This window comes from Odontesthes bonariensis, chromosome 22, assembly GCF_027942865.1.
Source record: "Odontesthes bonariensis isolate fOdoBon6 chromosome 22, fOdoBon6.hap1, whole genome shotgun sequence".
NCBI lineage: Eukaryota > Metazoa > Chordata > Actinopteri > Atheriniformes > Atherinopsidae > Odontesthes > Odontesthes bonariensis.
The window spans coordinates 2372144-2386885 of NC_134527.1; the positions used below are offsets into that span (position 1 = coordinate 2372144).

Sequence of the window (14742 nt, forward strand, 5' to 3'; positions counted from 1 at the left end):
GGATTTTTCTCTTCCAGTTTATTAGTTTAGCTTTTCTTTAACAGCTTTCTAAAATGGTCAGAATCTTCAGAGTTTGGAGGTAAAACCATTTTAAAAAACTGTATTAAAGGTGTCTTCCTTCACCAGCTGGATCTGGCAGCCTGTGCTTTGCTGTTGTTTTCCTCTGGGCGTCTCTGTTGGTGTGCAGGAGCTGCCCACGCATGCAGCTCCAGGCTTTGCATCCTCTCAAAATGGAAATGAAAGTGGCATTAAAGTGGCTGCGGATGGAATCCGATTGGTTTCAAACTAGAGCTTGTTGCAGTTCAGCTTCAGAGGAGGCAGACAGCTCTCACCTCAGCAGAAAAAAGCCTCGATTGGTCCAACGCTAAATTATTTAGAAGCTCAGACACAGCAGCAGGTTTTCTGTTTACCTTGAGAATCTGTCTGTGTGTCATTATGGAAAATGGGATCTGAGACGCTCACCGTTTCAGGAACTGAGTTCAGAGAAGCTTTTATGGGTCTGTCGTAGCAGTTGATGCCACCTTATTTTCTTCCACCACCGATCACAAGGACTTGAATTCTTTCACTTGTTCAGTCTGGACTCCATTGATGTGGCACGAGCTGTGATGTCATGACTCTGGTCTTGTCTGGTCACATGATTGAGCAGCACACAGGATATATTTCTGAATGTGATCAGTCTCTTTAAGAATTGCCTTCATTTTTAAATCAATTTTTTTTTTTAAAGCAAACTTTATTGAAAAGTGAGACGTTACAATGAGTGAAAACACAGAACATTAATATATAATACAATACAATGCCAGGGGTCACATTCTACAAAACAGTGATAAATTAGTGATGAATTATGTCAAATCACACTGTCCCTTTTTGTCCCCCAGAAAATTATTTAATTATATCGAATCGTATCGTATCGAATCAAATTGTATCGAATCGAATCGTATCGTACCGTATCGTATCGAATCGTATCGTATCGTATCGAATCAAATTGTATCGAATCGAATCGTATCGTATCGTACCGTATCGTATCGAATCGAATCGTATGGTATCATATCGTATCGAATCGTATGGTATCGTATCGTGTCGTATCGTATCGTATTGTATCGAATCGGATCGAATCGTATCAAATCGTATCAAATCGTATCAAATCGAATCGTATCGTATCATATCGAATTGAATTGTATAGAATCGAATTGCATCGTATCAAATCAAATCGAATCATATTGTATCGAATCGAATAAAATCATATTGTATCGTATCGAATCGTATCGTATTGAATCGTATCGAATCGAATCGTATCGTATCGTATCAAATCAAATCGAATCATATTGTATCGTATCGAATAGCATCGTATCGAATCGTATCAAATCGAATCATATTGCATCGAATCGTATCGAATCGTATCGAATCGTATCGAATCGAATCACGAGATTAGTGTATTGCTACAGCCCTAGTCTGCATGCCTTTTGTATATTTCTACAATGTATAAAATATTCCTAATAAAGAAAAATCTATGGATGTGTCCTGTGGACCTGTGTCCAAATATTAACTGAGATTATATGTTTGATTGGCAGCTTCTGTAATATTTTATATTAATAATGATTGCAATAAAAAGCTGGGCAAGCAGATGCATTTTATTACACATACAGACAGATCTGTTGTTCAGTATGTGAAAGCGGCTGCTAGTTATTCAATCTGGGGGTCAAACTTCAGAACTTTGACAATGGGCATCTTTGTACTGGTTGCTTGATATCCGAGTCAATTTAATCTAAACAAGACGTGGAGCTTTTGCTGGCAATTTTCTCTAAAAAAAAAACGTAAGAATAGGGAAGATAGATTTATTTCTAAAAAGTGTGTGTCTCCAACTGAGATATGAACTGGTGTAAATAGCCGCTGTCCAGCCCTGAAGTCTGTCTGAGTTATTACTCTCGCAGCCCCCCACGCTGCCCCGCAGGGGGCCGTCTCTGAGCAGAAATGGAGCAAGTGTTCAGAGCCGCGGGGGGCAAACAGGAAGGGCCTGAGTGGAGAGTCGATACGGTTGCTATTGGACATCAAATTTGGGTTTAGAGGAAGTTTAACTCTTTCATGACGCCAGCGTCTGTTCAGAAACACGACCGAAGTGTGACGTCAGAACCTCTGACATCAGAACCTCTGGCATCAGAACCTCTGACATCAGAACCACTAACTAGATAGATAGATAGATAGATAGATAGATAGATAGAGACTTTATTGATCCCGACGGAAATTCAAGCATCCAGTAGCATACATATTAAAGCAATAAGAATGTTTATACAATAATAAACACTTTAAAAACAATCTAAGAATTAAAAAAAAACTCTTTAAAAATATAAAAATATATACTTGACGAGCTCAAGGATTCCTGGCCAAGCTTTTTGAGGTCTCAGCTCAATTGGCTATTAGCTAAGCTAGCTAGCTTGTGAGTTCCTGGCCAGGCGCAGGAGACCGAGTTCAGTTAAGTTCAGATTCCTCGGCAGAGGTGGGTAATAACAAGTTACATTTACTTGAGTAAGTTTTTGAAAACATTATACTTCTAGGAGTAGTTTTAAATCTCTTTACTTTTTCCTTTTACTTGAGTAGATGTGTGCAGCAGAAACTGTCCTCTTACTCCGCTACATTAGGCTACAATGAGCTGGTTACTTTTCTTCTTACCTCTTTGGTATTCTACGCCTCATTATTTTTATCCCCCCGCGTACGCCTCATTTTAATGTTTTATTCTGACAGAGAGAGAGACTTCCGCCAAAGGCTCTACCACCTGACTGTGTTCCACCAATCAGACGTAGCCGTGCAGTCTGGTCACGTGACCGTACTCAATCTCAGCGGCGGGACGGGTTAGCTTTAGCATTAGCAGTCGTAGCAAACAAAGAAAGAAACAGATGAAAAATGTCAGAACCAACGGTGGGAAATGAAGACGCAGACGAGGCCTCATACTGAAAGCATGTTTACCTTACAAAGAGTGAGAAACAGCAGCTACATTATGTGTCTTCTGTGTCAACCAAAACAAACGCACATTTCAGCAGAAACTCAACATCTAACTTGAGGAAACATGTAGCGCTAAGTTTCCTAAACTCGTTTTTCCCCCCATGGATAGGTGAATGTTTGTTTTTTAGGTTACATATGGGTTACATATGTTTTAAACATTTCCTAAGTCTCTTTTTTTATTTATTTAAGTACTTGATTATTTAGTATTTGTGTCTGTCTGATTGAATGCTTGTGTTAACAAATAAATCAGACGTTACTCAACAGTTACTCAGTACTTGAGTAGTTTTTTCACCGAGCACTTTTTTACTCTTACTCAAGTAATTATTTGGATGAATACTTTTTACTTTTACTTGAGTCATATTATTCTGAAGTAACGGTACTTTTACTTGAGTACACTTTTTGGCTGCTCTACCCAACTTTGCAGGATACTCTTGCTTAAGTGGCATCAACACCAAGAGAACATCCTTTAAGTAACGCTGTTTTTCTGTCGTGTTTCATTTTGAATCTCGACAGAATAAACACATTTAATCAGTGTAACGTGGATAATAATCTTTCAGGTTGTAGGTGAAAAACATTTACCGCCTAATACCAATTAACTGTGCGTTAGGCGTGAAGCCGCGAGCTGATGAGGAGTGCGACGCTCGTTTATGGGACGCTTTCATTTCTCATTTCCACAGTTTAAAGTGGCTGCAGTTCCAGGCGTCGTGCACGTTTCACGTGCGACTGCGGCACTTTGATGCCCGTAATGCAGAATCCTGATTACGGCTTTGTGCGTTCTACAGACGAGCAGCTCGCTGACGGACGCGCTAACTTCACAGGAAACATCCAAAGGGCGGATCAAACCATTATCAAACCATTCAGGATACCGATCCGGCTCCTAATCAGCGCACAGTGAGGCTCCAGAACAACTATGGGCTCATGCACTCCACATCAGCAGATTCCCCCTCTTCTTTTCAGATTCGTTAAATGTCACATTGATTAAAGCACGAATGGATCTTTTTTGGTATGAATGCACCTTTTAAAACGGTTTCACATCAGCCTCTTTGATGATAAAAGTGGAAAATGGATCCTCTCTTGGATCATAGGGAAGTGTTTACATGGCAACACTGTGAGTGAGAGCCTGATAAAGTGGCAGCTGGAACTTTGGGGTAAGTCAACACTTAAAATGTTGCTCGCTGAGGACTTTTAGAGCGCTTTGATTTCTGCTGATTGACAGTTCGCTCTCCTGCTTCTTCCCAAACCCCGTTTAAAATTTTACGAGCCTCTGAGTGCAGTAAAAAGGTTGAGATTTTTGCTCCAGATTTAAAGTTCTTCTGTGTTTCTCGTTTCAGGCGTTACCATGACGACGTCCTCACAAGAAGCTCCAGCGACTGACTGACCATCTTGGTTTGTCAATCAAAGACAGAACTCATGGCACAGCTTCATCAACAACCAAATGCTCCTCAGAGACAGAAGCAGCAACCCGTACCAGAACAAAACTGAACTGAATCTAACTGAGGTGAATTTATGTTTAAACATTGCTGAGTCACCTGTATTATGTGCAGGTGGTGGTGATGTGGAAATTCTTTCATCTGTGTGGTGGATAAAAGCCATGGTGTCCCCATTAACAGTAAAGTGCAAATAATTGTGCTGTCAGACATATAAAATCCCAGAGTGAAGTTCATGTTACCTCACACTTACAGCTCTTTACCGTAGTGGTCGAGGGATGCAGATTATTTTACAGTAAACAAATATGACGATTATTAAAGGCTCAATGTCAACATGTTAGGGCTGGGCAACCAGTAAAATGTTTAATCTAATTAATCACGTGATTTCCCTGATTAATCACGATTAATCTCATTTGTACGCAGAATCCAAAAATGAATCCAAAAGTAGCGTATAGCTTTTAGCATTTAGCTTTATTTTAAATGTGCTGCCATATGAATGAAAGTGCCATAACATTTGTTGTGCAAACACACTTTTAACATCAGCATCTTTCTGTAGTTTTTATGTAGAAGCCTCGCTCCACTGTCTGTTTCCTTGAATGACTTGCTGCTATCAGTTGTGTGTTTTGCCTTTAAGTGATATTTTAGACTGGAACTACTACGCTGAGAAGACAATTCAACTTGGCAGTGTTTACAGATGACTTTGGTTCTGTCGACTCCGCCGTCTGGAAGAACTTTAACATGAAAATGGCCGAGTAAAAGTTCCGTACCCTTCTCCATGTTTGGTGGATCCGCCGATTACTTTCTTTTCCTGTTCCACAGCAGACAGCAGCAGACTTTTACAAAATAAAAGCCTGTGAGCAACAGACTTTTACAAAATAAAAGCCTGTGAGCAGCAGACTTTTACAAAATAAAAGCCTGTGAGAAACAGACTTTTACAAAATAAAAGCCTGTGAGCAACAGACTTTTACAAAATAAAAGCCTGTGAGCAACAGACTTTTACAAAATAAAAGCCTGTGAGCAGCAGACTTTTACAAAATAAAAGCCTGTGAGCAACAGACTTTTACAAAATAAAAGTCTGTGAGCGACAGACTTTTACAAAATAAAAGCCTGTGAGCGACAGACTTTTACAAAATAAAAGCCTGTCAGCAACAGACTTTTACAAAATAAAATAAACAATAAAACCTGCGTTAATATTTGTCGGCGTTAAATAATAACGAGTAAACTTGTCCAGCCCTACAAAATTTACAACTAACGTGACAAACATTTGTACGTGTAAGATGGAACTAAATGAGGCAATAAGCAAAACATTTCCCCGATAGAACAATGAAATGTTTTATTGTGACTGTAGGAGGGGAGGAGGAGTGGTTTTACAGGTTTGTAAATCACTGCTTTCTGTTTTTATTTCCTTAGGTTTTACACAGCGTCCGTTTGTTTTTAAGTTGTAATTTATCATCGTCTCTGCACATCAGTGTGAAAAGTTATCTGATTACACAGGTTAAAATCTCACATGACCGAGCTGTTTCCCACATCTCGTCATTCCTCTTCAGGTCACGTGTTTCGTTTTTATTCCTGTTTCCTGTTTTATTGTGAAACTTTGCGCCTCACTTCCTGCCCCCTCATTAGCTTCACCTGCATCTTGTTACCTCTCTTTATGTATTTATCACCTGTTTCTCCTTCTCTCTGTAACAGCTTGGATTTGAACCTCAGTGTCTTATATTCCAGCCTTATTTAGTCCTTCCCAGTTATCGGTTTTCCTGTTTTTTTGGGATTATTCCCTACATGCTGACTTCTGCCCCTTTTGATTTCTTTGCCTGGATTGAGTGATCATCGTGTATCGAACCCTTTTGGCAGGTAAAGTGAGTTTTTGTTTGAACCCTGAACTGTTTGGAGTCCTGATAAGGATACGCTGAACTTGTAAATGTAAAATCTAGTCTTAATGAAACTAACTCTGCCATAACTAACATTACAGAACTCGCAGGCCACATCTCTCTGTGCACAAATGTTTATGAACCTGTCTCCTCTGCACTTGATTCCTTGAGACTAATTCCAGGTTCATCATCATTCTCAGCAGGTATTGGGTTTTTTGCTACTCAAATAACCTTTGCATTTAAAGTTCTTGTTTAATATCTCCTCCTCAAATGGTATTTGAAGAACATTCTAAGACTGTCAATATGACATTTTTCCTGGCGCCGCTCCATAGTAATTACCTGGATCCTCATCTCTCTCCTCACCCTGATTGAACAGCCCTGTGCTCATTTGTCCTCTCCTGTTAGTTTCACAAATTCAGCTCGTTTTACTCACAACTTTTTACATCTACACTTTCACCTTGAGCTCATCCTCGAATCTTTACAATATCCATATCAACCTTTTCAAAACACTTGGCTGTGTTCGAAACCGCATACTTCTCCTACTACTCCTACTGACTTTTTTCCCGAATGCATACTAGATTGACTCTGTTGCTCACAGGTTTTTATTTTGTAAAAGTCTGTTGCTCACAGGCTTTTATTCTGTAAAAGTCTGTTGCTCACAGGCTTTTATTTTGTAAAAGTCTGTTGCTGTCTGCTGTGGAACAGGAAAAGAAAGTAATCGGCGGATCCACCAAACATGGAGAAGGGTACGGAACTTTTACTCGGCCATTTTCATGTTAAAGTTCTTCCAGACGGCGGAGTCGACAGAACCAAAGTCATCTGTAAACACTGCCAAGTTGAATTGTCTTCTCAGCGTAGTAGTTCCAGTCTAAAATATCACTTAAAGGCAAAACACACAACTGATAGCAGCAAGTCATTCAAGGAAACAGACAGTGGAGCGAGGCTTCTACATAAAAACTACAGAAAGATGCTGATGTTAAAAGTGTGTTTGCACAACAAATGTTATGGCACTTTCATTCATATGGCAGCACATTTAAAATAAAACTAAATGCTAAAAGCTATACACTACTTTGGGATTCATTTTTGGTTTCTGCGTACAAATGCGATTAATCGTGATTAATCAGGGAAATCATGTGATTAATTAGATTAAAAGTTTTAATCGTTGCCCAGCCCTAATGTTTTTTGTATATTTTGAGCAAACATTTGTTTCTGATCTGTTTACATGTCGCCTGCTCTCCATCTTCCAGTTGACCAATGGGGAGCCAGCCCTGGAGAGGGTGCTGTCTCTGGGCGGGCACAAAGCGCCGGTGGTGACGGTCGACTGGAGCTCGGCGGTGGACTGCGGCACCTGTCTGACGGCCTCCATGGATGGAAAGATCAAACTGAGCACGCTCCTGGCGCAGAAGTCGTGACTGAGGACCCAGAAGAGGAAACCTGAAGGAGTCAGAGGTTATCAGAGTTTGAGTTAAACTGATTAACCCTCCGGAGTAACTGGTGCAGCATCTGTTTCATGAGATAGTAACCGTGGAAACGTATCAATGTGTTGCCATGTTGGAATCGGCGTTAAAATCCGACTGAAAGTCACATCTGAGCTCTGATTGTTGTTTTTTCTTCTAAAAACTGCATTCCAGTAAGGAAAAAAATAACTTCTTAACAGGCTGACAGACTCAAAGCTTCAATATACAGAATTATCAACTTCTTTACATTTATAAACATAAAACTGGGATAAAGCATGAAATATAGATAGTTGACACACACCAAGTAATAAATACTGTAGGAGCTATTTGTAAAGTTAGTTTCAGTTTTTTGGTTCTGGTTGTAAATTGAATTAGCTAATTATGAGTAACTTTATTTGATTCATTTCAGTGCTTTATTTAGATTAGATATTTTTGCTAATATTCTTTGTTAGTTATTTGTTTAGGATATTTTGGTAATTGGGTCACACTGGGCACCTGGAGTCCCAGCATGCACCTGGGTGGGCCAATGTTTTTTTTTTTTACCAGGGAAAAGGAGAGAGCAGCAGGTGTTCTTTGTTCTTTTCTTTGTTTTATTGTTTTGAAATAAATCATCAGAAAATGCAAGAATTCATCTTGGACATTCATCTTCTTTTGCCTGCGTTAAACCACATCTCCCATGATGCATCAGTGGCCTTTTGATTTAAGTTTAATTTGTTTTTTATGGACAAATGGCCACTACAATCAAGTAAAAAACCATTGGCCCACCCAGGTGCATGCTGGGACTCCAGGTGCCCACCTACACAAATAGCTTCAGGTGCCCGGTGTGACCCAATTACCAAAAATATTCTAAACAAATAACTAACAAGGAATTTTAGCAAAAAATCACAACGAAAGATCGTCTTCATCCTCTGAACGAATATTATGAAAATATGATGCATAGTTCTCTCTAGAAATGCCATCGAAATGCGTACAAATGCAGATGCTTTCTTAAAATGTTGTGTCTTTCACAGAAAAAAGGTCGACAGTCGGCCATTTTCTTTTTTTAGCTGAGGGAAACTTGATAGTCACGTGACCTGGTCGCAAAGTAATGTAACTGAATTGGCCAAATAAAACGTGGTATTGTCACAATTTTAGGGTTTTCCCTTGTGGACCAACGTAGCTATTGCACGTTTTTCTGTGAGACTGGGTTGCACTTTCCCTCCTCGCTTGCCGGCTGTTTGATAGCGAGGTCAGGTTGATCCAGGCCCAACTCTTTCACCCGAAGCTTCTCCATCAAAGTTCTGCCCTCGAATAGGTCTTGAAGGAGAGATCTTCCAGAGTTGGGACGGTCTCATCTGGGTGTCCTTCTGCCTGCTGTCATGGAGAAAAATGCTGCCAGTTGAGAGTAACTGCCTCAGTTTAGGTTTGGGGCGATAAAATTGTTGCCCTTCGTGGAATTATTTTGACAGCTCTGATTGGATAAATTTGTAAAATATGATTTTGCTATGAATTGTTTGTAAAGCACTTTGAATTGTTTTGTACATGAAATGTGCTATACAAAATAAATTTGACTTTGATTATGCTATTGGCTAATCTGATACAAAACCACACCTCCTCGGGGTGATTTTTTTTTTATATTTATATATTTTATGCTCATTATTGATATTTAGAAATAGCTCAATTTTCTTCTTTTCAAACTGCTGCATTGATGTGCAACTGCTGTTTGCTGCAAGCAAGCAAATGGTTGTTCACTCACTCCAAACTCCAGCTGCTCTACCACATCATTGCAAGCGTTATTTGATGAAACAGTGAAAAGGCAGAGTCTGAAAATCTTTGTGGATGGTGTACACATTTTGCATGGTGAATATGAGATACTGCCCTCAGGAAGAAGATACAGGGTCCCGAACTGTAAAACGAATAGGTTCAAATTTTCAATGGTCCCTTGGTCAATTAGGCTACTAAATGATGTCTTAATGGTTGTGTGTGTGTGTGTGTGGGTGGGTGGGTGGGTGGGTGGGTGTGCATGTGTCAGGTTTTTTTATTGTAATCTTAGGTAGTATTTTTATGTGCGTGTGTGTGTGTGTGTGTGTGGGGGGGGTTGTATTTTTATTTTAGCATCATATGTATAATATTTGTTTATATATTTAGGAGGTATGTGCAATGGATATCCAAATGGGGTAGAATTACTGATGATGGGATGATAGGATCAAGAGGAAGGGTTGTGTGCACTAAATGGTTGTCTGCTGCGGGGCTATGGCTGTAGGCAAACTGCAGTGTATCTATGTTTACATGTTTCCTTGTTCAGCATATATTGTATGTTTCTTGTGTGTTCCCTCTGTGGTACCTAAGTCATGTCTAAGTCTTGTTCGTTCATTGTAAATCACACCTTCTCATGCCCACGCAAAATTTCTCTCCTGTAGAGACAATAAAGGCGAATCTTATCTTATCTTATCTTATCTTATTGATCTAACCTTTCAATCAGAACCCTGTGACCTTGTTGCTATGGCAATATGGCGGCAAGGCGCGAAAAAGTAAATCTAACTTAAAAATAATAGGCGTTAAATCATATAAAAAAATAATCACATTATATTACAACATACCCAGTGCTTTACACAGATTTATTTCTTTATTCAAGTTTATTTTCCTCTAAGCAGGTTAAATACATTTGAGCCCCTGTATTGCTGCTATTGGTTTAGCCTAACACCCCCCCCGTCCGTGGAGTGGTATGGTCTGGTTGACCTTCTTCTCACGTCGACTAACGGTCGGCCTGACTCTGAGAAGGTTTCTTATCGAGAAGTTTGTCATCGAGGATTTTTCTGCTAAAGTTTGACACGACGATAACTCAACAAAAATGGTAAGAACATTTTGAAAGTTGTTGAGAGTTTAGCTGGCCATATATGAGGTCTGATTTTATGTATTTGGGTGTGATTTGCTAATCAAACTGACCGACACTCAGTGCGTCTTAAATCAGCTCCTTAGCTGTGTTAAATATGTAAATATATTTTTTTAAGTAAAGTTTTTTTTAGGAGATGTCCCGTCGTGCTTTTTTTTTTTTTTTTGGTTCAAGAAGGGAAGAATGAACGAAAGCAGATTTGAGGGATTGAAAAACAGGCGGAATAAAGGGATTTTGCAGTCCAACCGCCGTAGCATTTTAGCTAGAAATGATTCTACCCCCTGTGAGCAATGGCCGTTACGGCAGTTGGCAGCAACTGCAGCCTAATTAATTGAAAGGGAGGATGTATATAGAAACCATTTACTACTGTGTAAGAAAACATGTTTGTAAGGGACACTATTTGGCTGATGAACACGTCATGTATCGATGCTAGTAAAGGTTTTTCGACGGTTAGCCTGAGCTTTAGTAGCTAACGGTTACCACTTTAAGCAGGGTTCACACTTTGGTGATTAAGGGGGTCAACGGTCTCATTTCGAATGCGGCAGCCTCAAGTTTAATGGTGAACGGGCCTAACCGACATCATATATATATATATATATATATATATATATATATATATATATGTATGTGTGTATATTATGTCTATATATTTATGTATTATATACGTAATATTATATATATTATATATTATGTTTATGGGCCAAACCGTCTGCATTGAGACTGGTTGAAAAGCCTGTGTTTCCTGACAGTTGAGTTACTGTTGGCGCCTGAAACCATAGATACGAATAGAATGGCTAGATGTCTCGTCCGCGTTGCTGGGCAACGGAGTGGAACGTCCGCAGATGGCCGCCATCTTACCACAGGCAGCTCTCTTGCCGACCACATTGTGTTGATGGTGAAACATTCAAACATTCGAGACATAACTTGCTTAATTCTCAAACATTTAGGTTATTATAAACATCAAAGTAGTAAGCTAATTATCACACTACAGACGAAGTCCATATATATATATTTTTTTTTTTAATAAAAACGTAAATATTTCACGTTTATTTGCCCCATGACTCAACTTTATTTATCCCTTGGGATGACTCCCTCAGGGAAATTCAAGTCCCCAGTAGCTCCAAACACACACATAGGATCTCTATAAATCTAAAATACAGTATAATATAGAATAATTCATATATCATTAAAATATAGTTAATATAGAATAATCTAAAACAAAGTGTAAAAAAGATTATAGGCTATACAAGATATACAAAGTAAAGAGAGTTAAATAAAATAAGTTATAGCACTATGGTTGAGTTATTGCCCATATTGCACTACACTTGTGTTAATTACACATTGTATGCACATAGTCTGACCATAAATAGAAAATATATTGCACAGTAGTGACGTGAATTATTGCACAGATGACCGAATAAATAAAATATCGCACAGGGTCTTTTATTATGTAAAATAGTGTAAAATCGTGGAGATTTCTGTGAGATAAGAGTAATAGCGTCAGAGCAGATCACTTACCGTAACTCAGTTTACCTCAGGTTTGACTGTTTCCCGTCCATCTCACCCTGTGGTAAGATGGCCGACTTGTGCGGACGTTCTAAACTCAGACGTAACACATCTAGCCATTCTATACACATCTATGCCTGAAACATCAACCGTTGAATTTGACTGTTATCGCGATACTACCGGGAAGACGTCACAAAGCGCGTTGAGAGTCGAGAGCAGTTTAAACTGGTTATGCTTCTATAATTGGCCATTGTTGATGCTAAATAATTGTGAATTTCTAAGTTTTGCTAAATGGAACTGTCATAAAACATCCTTTTTTGACCTACTTTAGTATATATCTGCAGTTTTTTTTCCAAATGTAAATGTATTTTATTTATACAGCCCTTTACAGACAATCCTTACGGTGTACCAAAGTGCTTTACAGTAGGTAATAAATAAAGAGAAGAATAAGTAAAAACAATAAAAGAACAGCGAAAGCAATAAAATACAACAAAATCAAATAAGATAAAAGTGTCATCATACTACTACAAATGAAGAAGGAACCTGATTCACTGATGTATTGTTCTCTCCTCCAGCGCGAGTGTATCTCCATCCACGTAGGACAGGCCGGGGTCCAGATTGGCAATGCCTGCTGGGAGCTTTACTGCCTTGAACACGGGATCCAGCCAGATGGACAGATGCCCAGTGACAAGACCATTGGAGGAGGAGATGATTCCTTCAACACCTTCTTCACTGAGACTGGATCTGGGAAGCATGTCCCCAGAGCTGTTTTTGTGGACCTGGAACCCACTGTCATTGGTAAGTGTCATTTCATGGTCTGAAACTGATTTGGACACATTTCTGACTCTAAATATGTCTGAAACTCGCGGTTAACTTTTTCCTCTCTCCCCTGCCCAGATGAGGTGCGCAAAGGGACCTACCGCCAGCTGTTCCACCCAGAGCAGCTGATCACTGGCAAGGAGGATGCTGCCAACAACTACGCCCGTGGGCACTACACCATCGGAAAAGAGATCATTGACCTGGTTCTGGACAGGATCCGGAAGCTGGTGGGTGAATTTAATTTAATTTTTAACTTAAAAGCTGATCATTAGAACATGAAAGTGAATCCCATTCCTGTAAGTAATGTTTGCTGTCTGCTCCTTCCTTTCCTCAGTCGGACCAGTGCACCGGCCTTCAGGGCTTCCTGGTGTTCCACAGCTTTGGTGGTGGCACCGGCTCTGGTTTCACCTCCCTGCTGATGGAACGTTTGTCCGTCGACTTCGGGAAGAAGTCCAAGCTGGAGTTCTCCATCTACCCGGCTCCGCAGATTTCCACTGCGGTGGTGGAGCCCTACAACGCCATCCTGACCACCCACACCACCCTGGAGCACTCGGACTGCGCCTTCATGGTGGATAACGAGGCCATCTACGACATCTGCCGCAGGAACCTGGACATCGAGCGTCCCACCTACACCAACCTGAACCGGCTGGTCAGCCAGATGGTGTCCTCCATCACCGCTTCTCTGCGCTTCGACGGCGCCCTCAACGTGGACCTGACGGAGTTCCAGACCAACCTGGTGCCGTATCCACGGATCCACTTCCCTCTGGCCACGTACGCCCCCGTCATCTCCGCCGAGAAGGCTTACCACGAGCAGCTCACCGTGGCCGAGATCACCAACGCCTGCTTCGAGCCGGCCAATCAGATGGTGAAGTGCGACCCTCGCCACGGTAAGTACATGGCGTGCTGCCTCCTGTACCGCGGCGACGTGGTGCCCAAAGACGTCAACGCCGCCATCGCCACCATCAAAACCAAGCGCACCATCCAGTTTGTGGACTGGTGCCCCACCGGCTTCAAGGTGGGCATCAACTACCAGCCCCCCACTGTGGTTCCTGGAGGAGACCTGGCAAAGGTGCAGAGAGCCGTGTGCATGCTGAGCAACACCACCGCCATCGCTGAGGCCTGGGCTCGCCTGGACCACAAGTTCGACCTGATGTACGCCAAGCGGGCCTTCGTCCACTGGTATGTGGGGGAGGGCATGGAGGAGGGGGAGTTCTCTGAGGCCCGGGAGGACATGGCTGCTCTGGAGAAGGACTACGAAGAGGTGGGCCTGGACTCTGCTGAAGGGGAAGGGGAGGAGGAGGGGGAGGAGTATTAGGACGCTTTCCACATGTTCTGAAACGTGTTCTGGACTCAGATGTTTGCCGCTTCGGTTCCAGATGTCGGCTCAGTCTTCTGTAGAGTTGGTAATAAATGTTATTTAAAGCATGTTCATTCTGTCTCAGTTTGATCTCATTTATTCAAACGATGAAACATCTCTGCTCAGTAAGGTCTAAAACCTGCTCTGCTGCATTCTCTGCAGAACACCTCAGGTAAACACTTTCAGTTTATATTTAAAAGCCAACATCTGGGGTTACATGAACCCCCTGAAGATGGATGGAAGTCTCTGCAGATGGACCCAGAACTGAGTCTCGGTAAGTGGACAAAAAGACTTTTAACGGCCAACAGGCTGATTTCAAACTAACTTTATAAAACCTCTCCTCATCTATCGGTTCACTCTGAAACAGAACATTTTACTCCACAGTTAAAGGTTCCAGCGTTGCTGTAATCTCAGATAAAACTAGAAATAACAAAGTTGGTCT

At 41.0% G+C, this 14742-nt stretch overlaps 1 protein-coding gene across 1 annotated transcript; it reads left to right on the forward strand.

The window, feature by feature from the left end:
* Nucleotides 1–12705: 12705 nt before the first annotated feature.
* Nucleotides 12706–14343, forward strand: LOC142372855 (tubulin alpha-1B chain-like). The gene is made up of 3 exons (XM_075455850.1): nt 12706–12922; nt 13022–13170; nt 13278–14343. Exons 1-3 carry the CDS (start codon nt 12802–12804, stop codon nt 14256–14258), a joined length of 1251 nt encoding a protein of 416 aa, XP_075311965.1. The 5' UTR covers nt 12706–12801; the 3' UTR covers nt 14259–14343.
* Nucleotides 14344–14742: the final 399 nt, after the last annotated feature.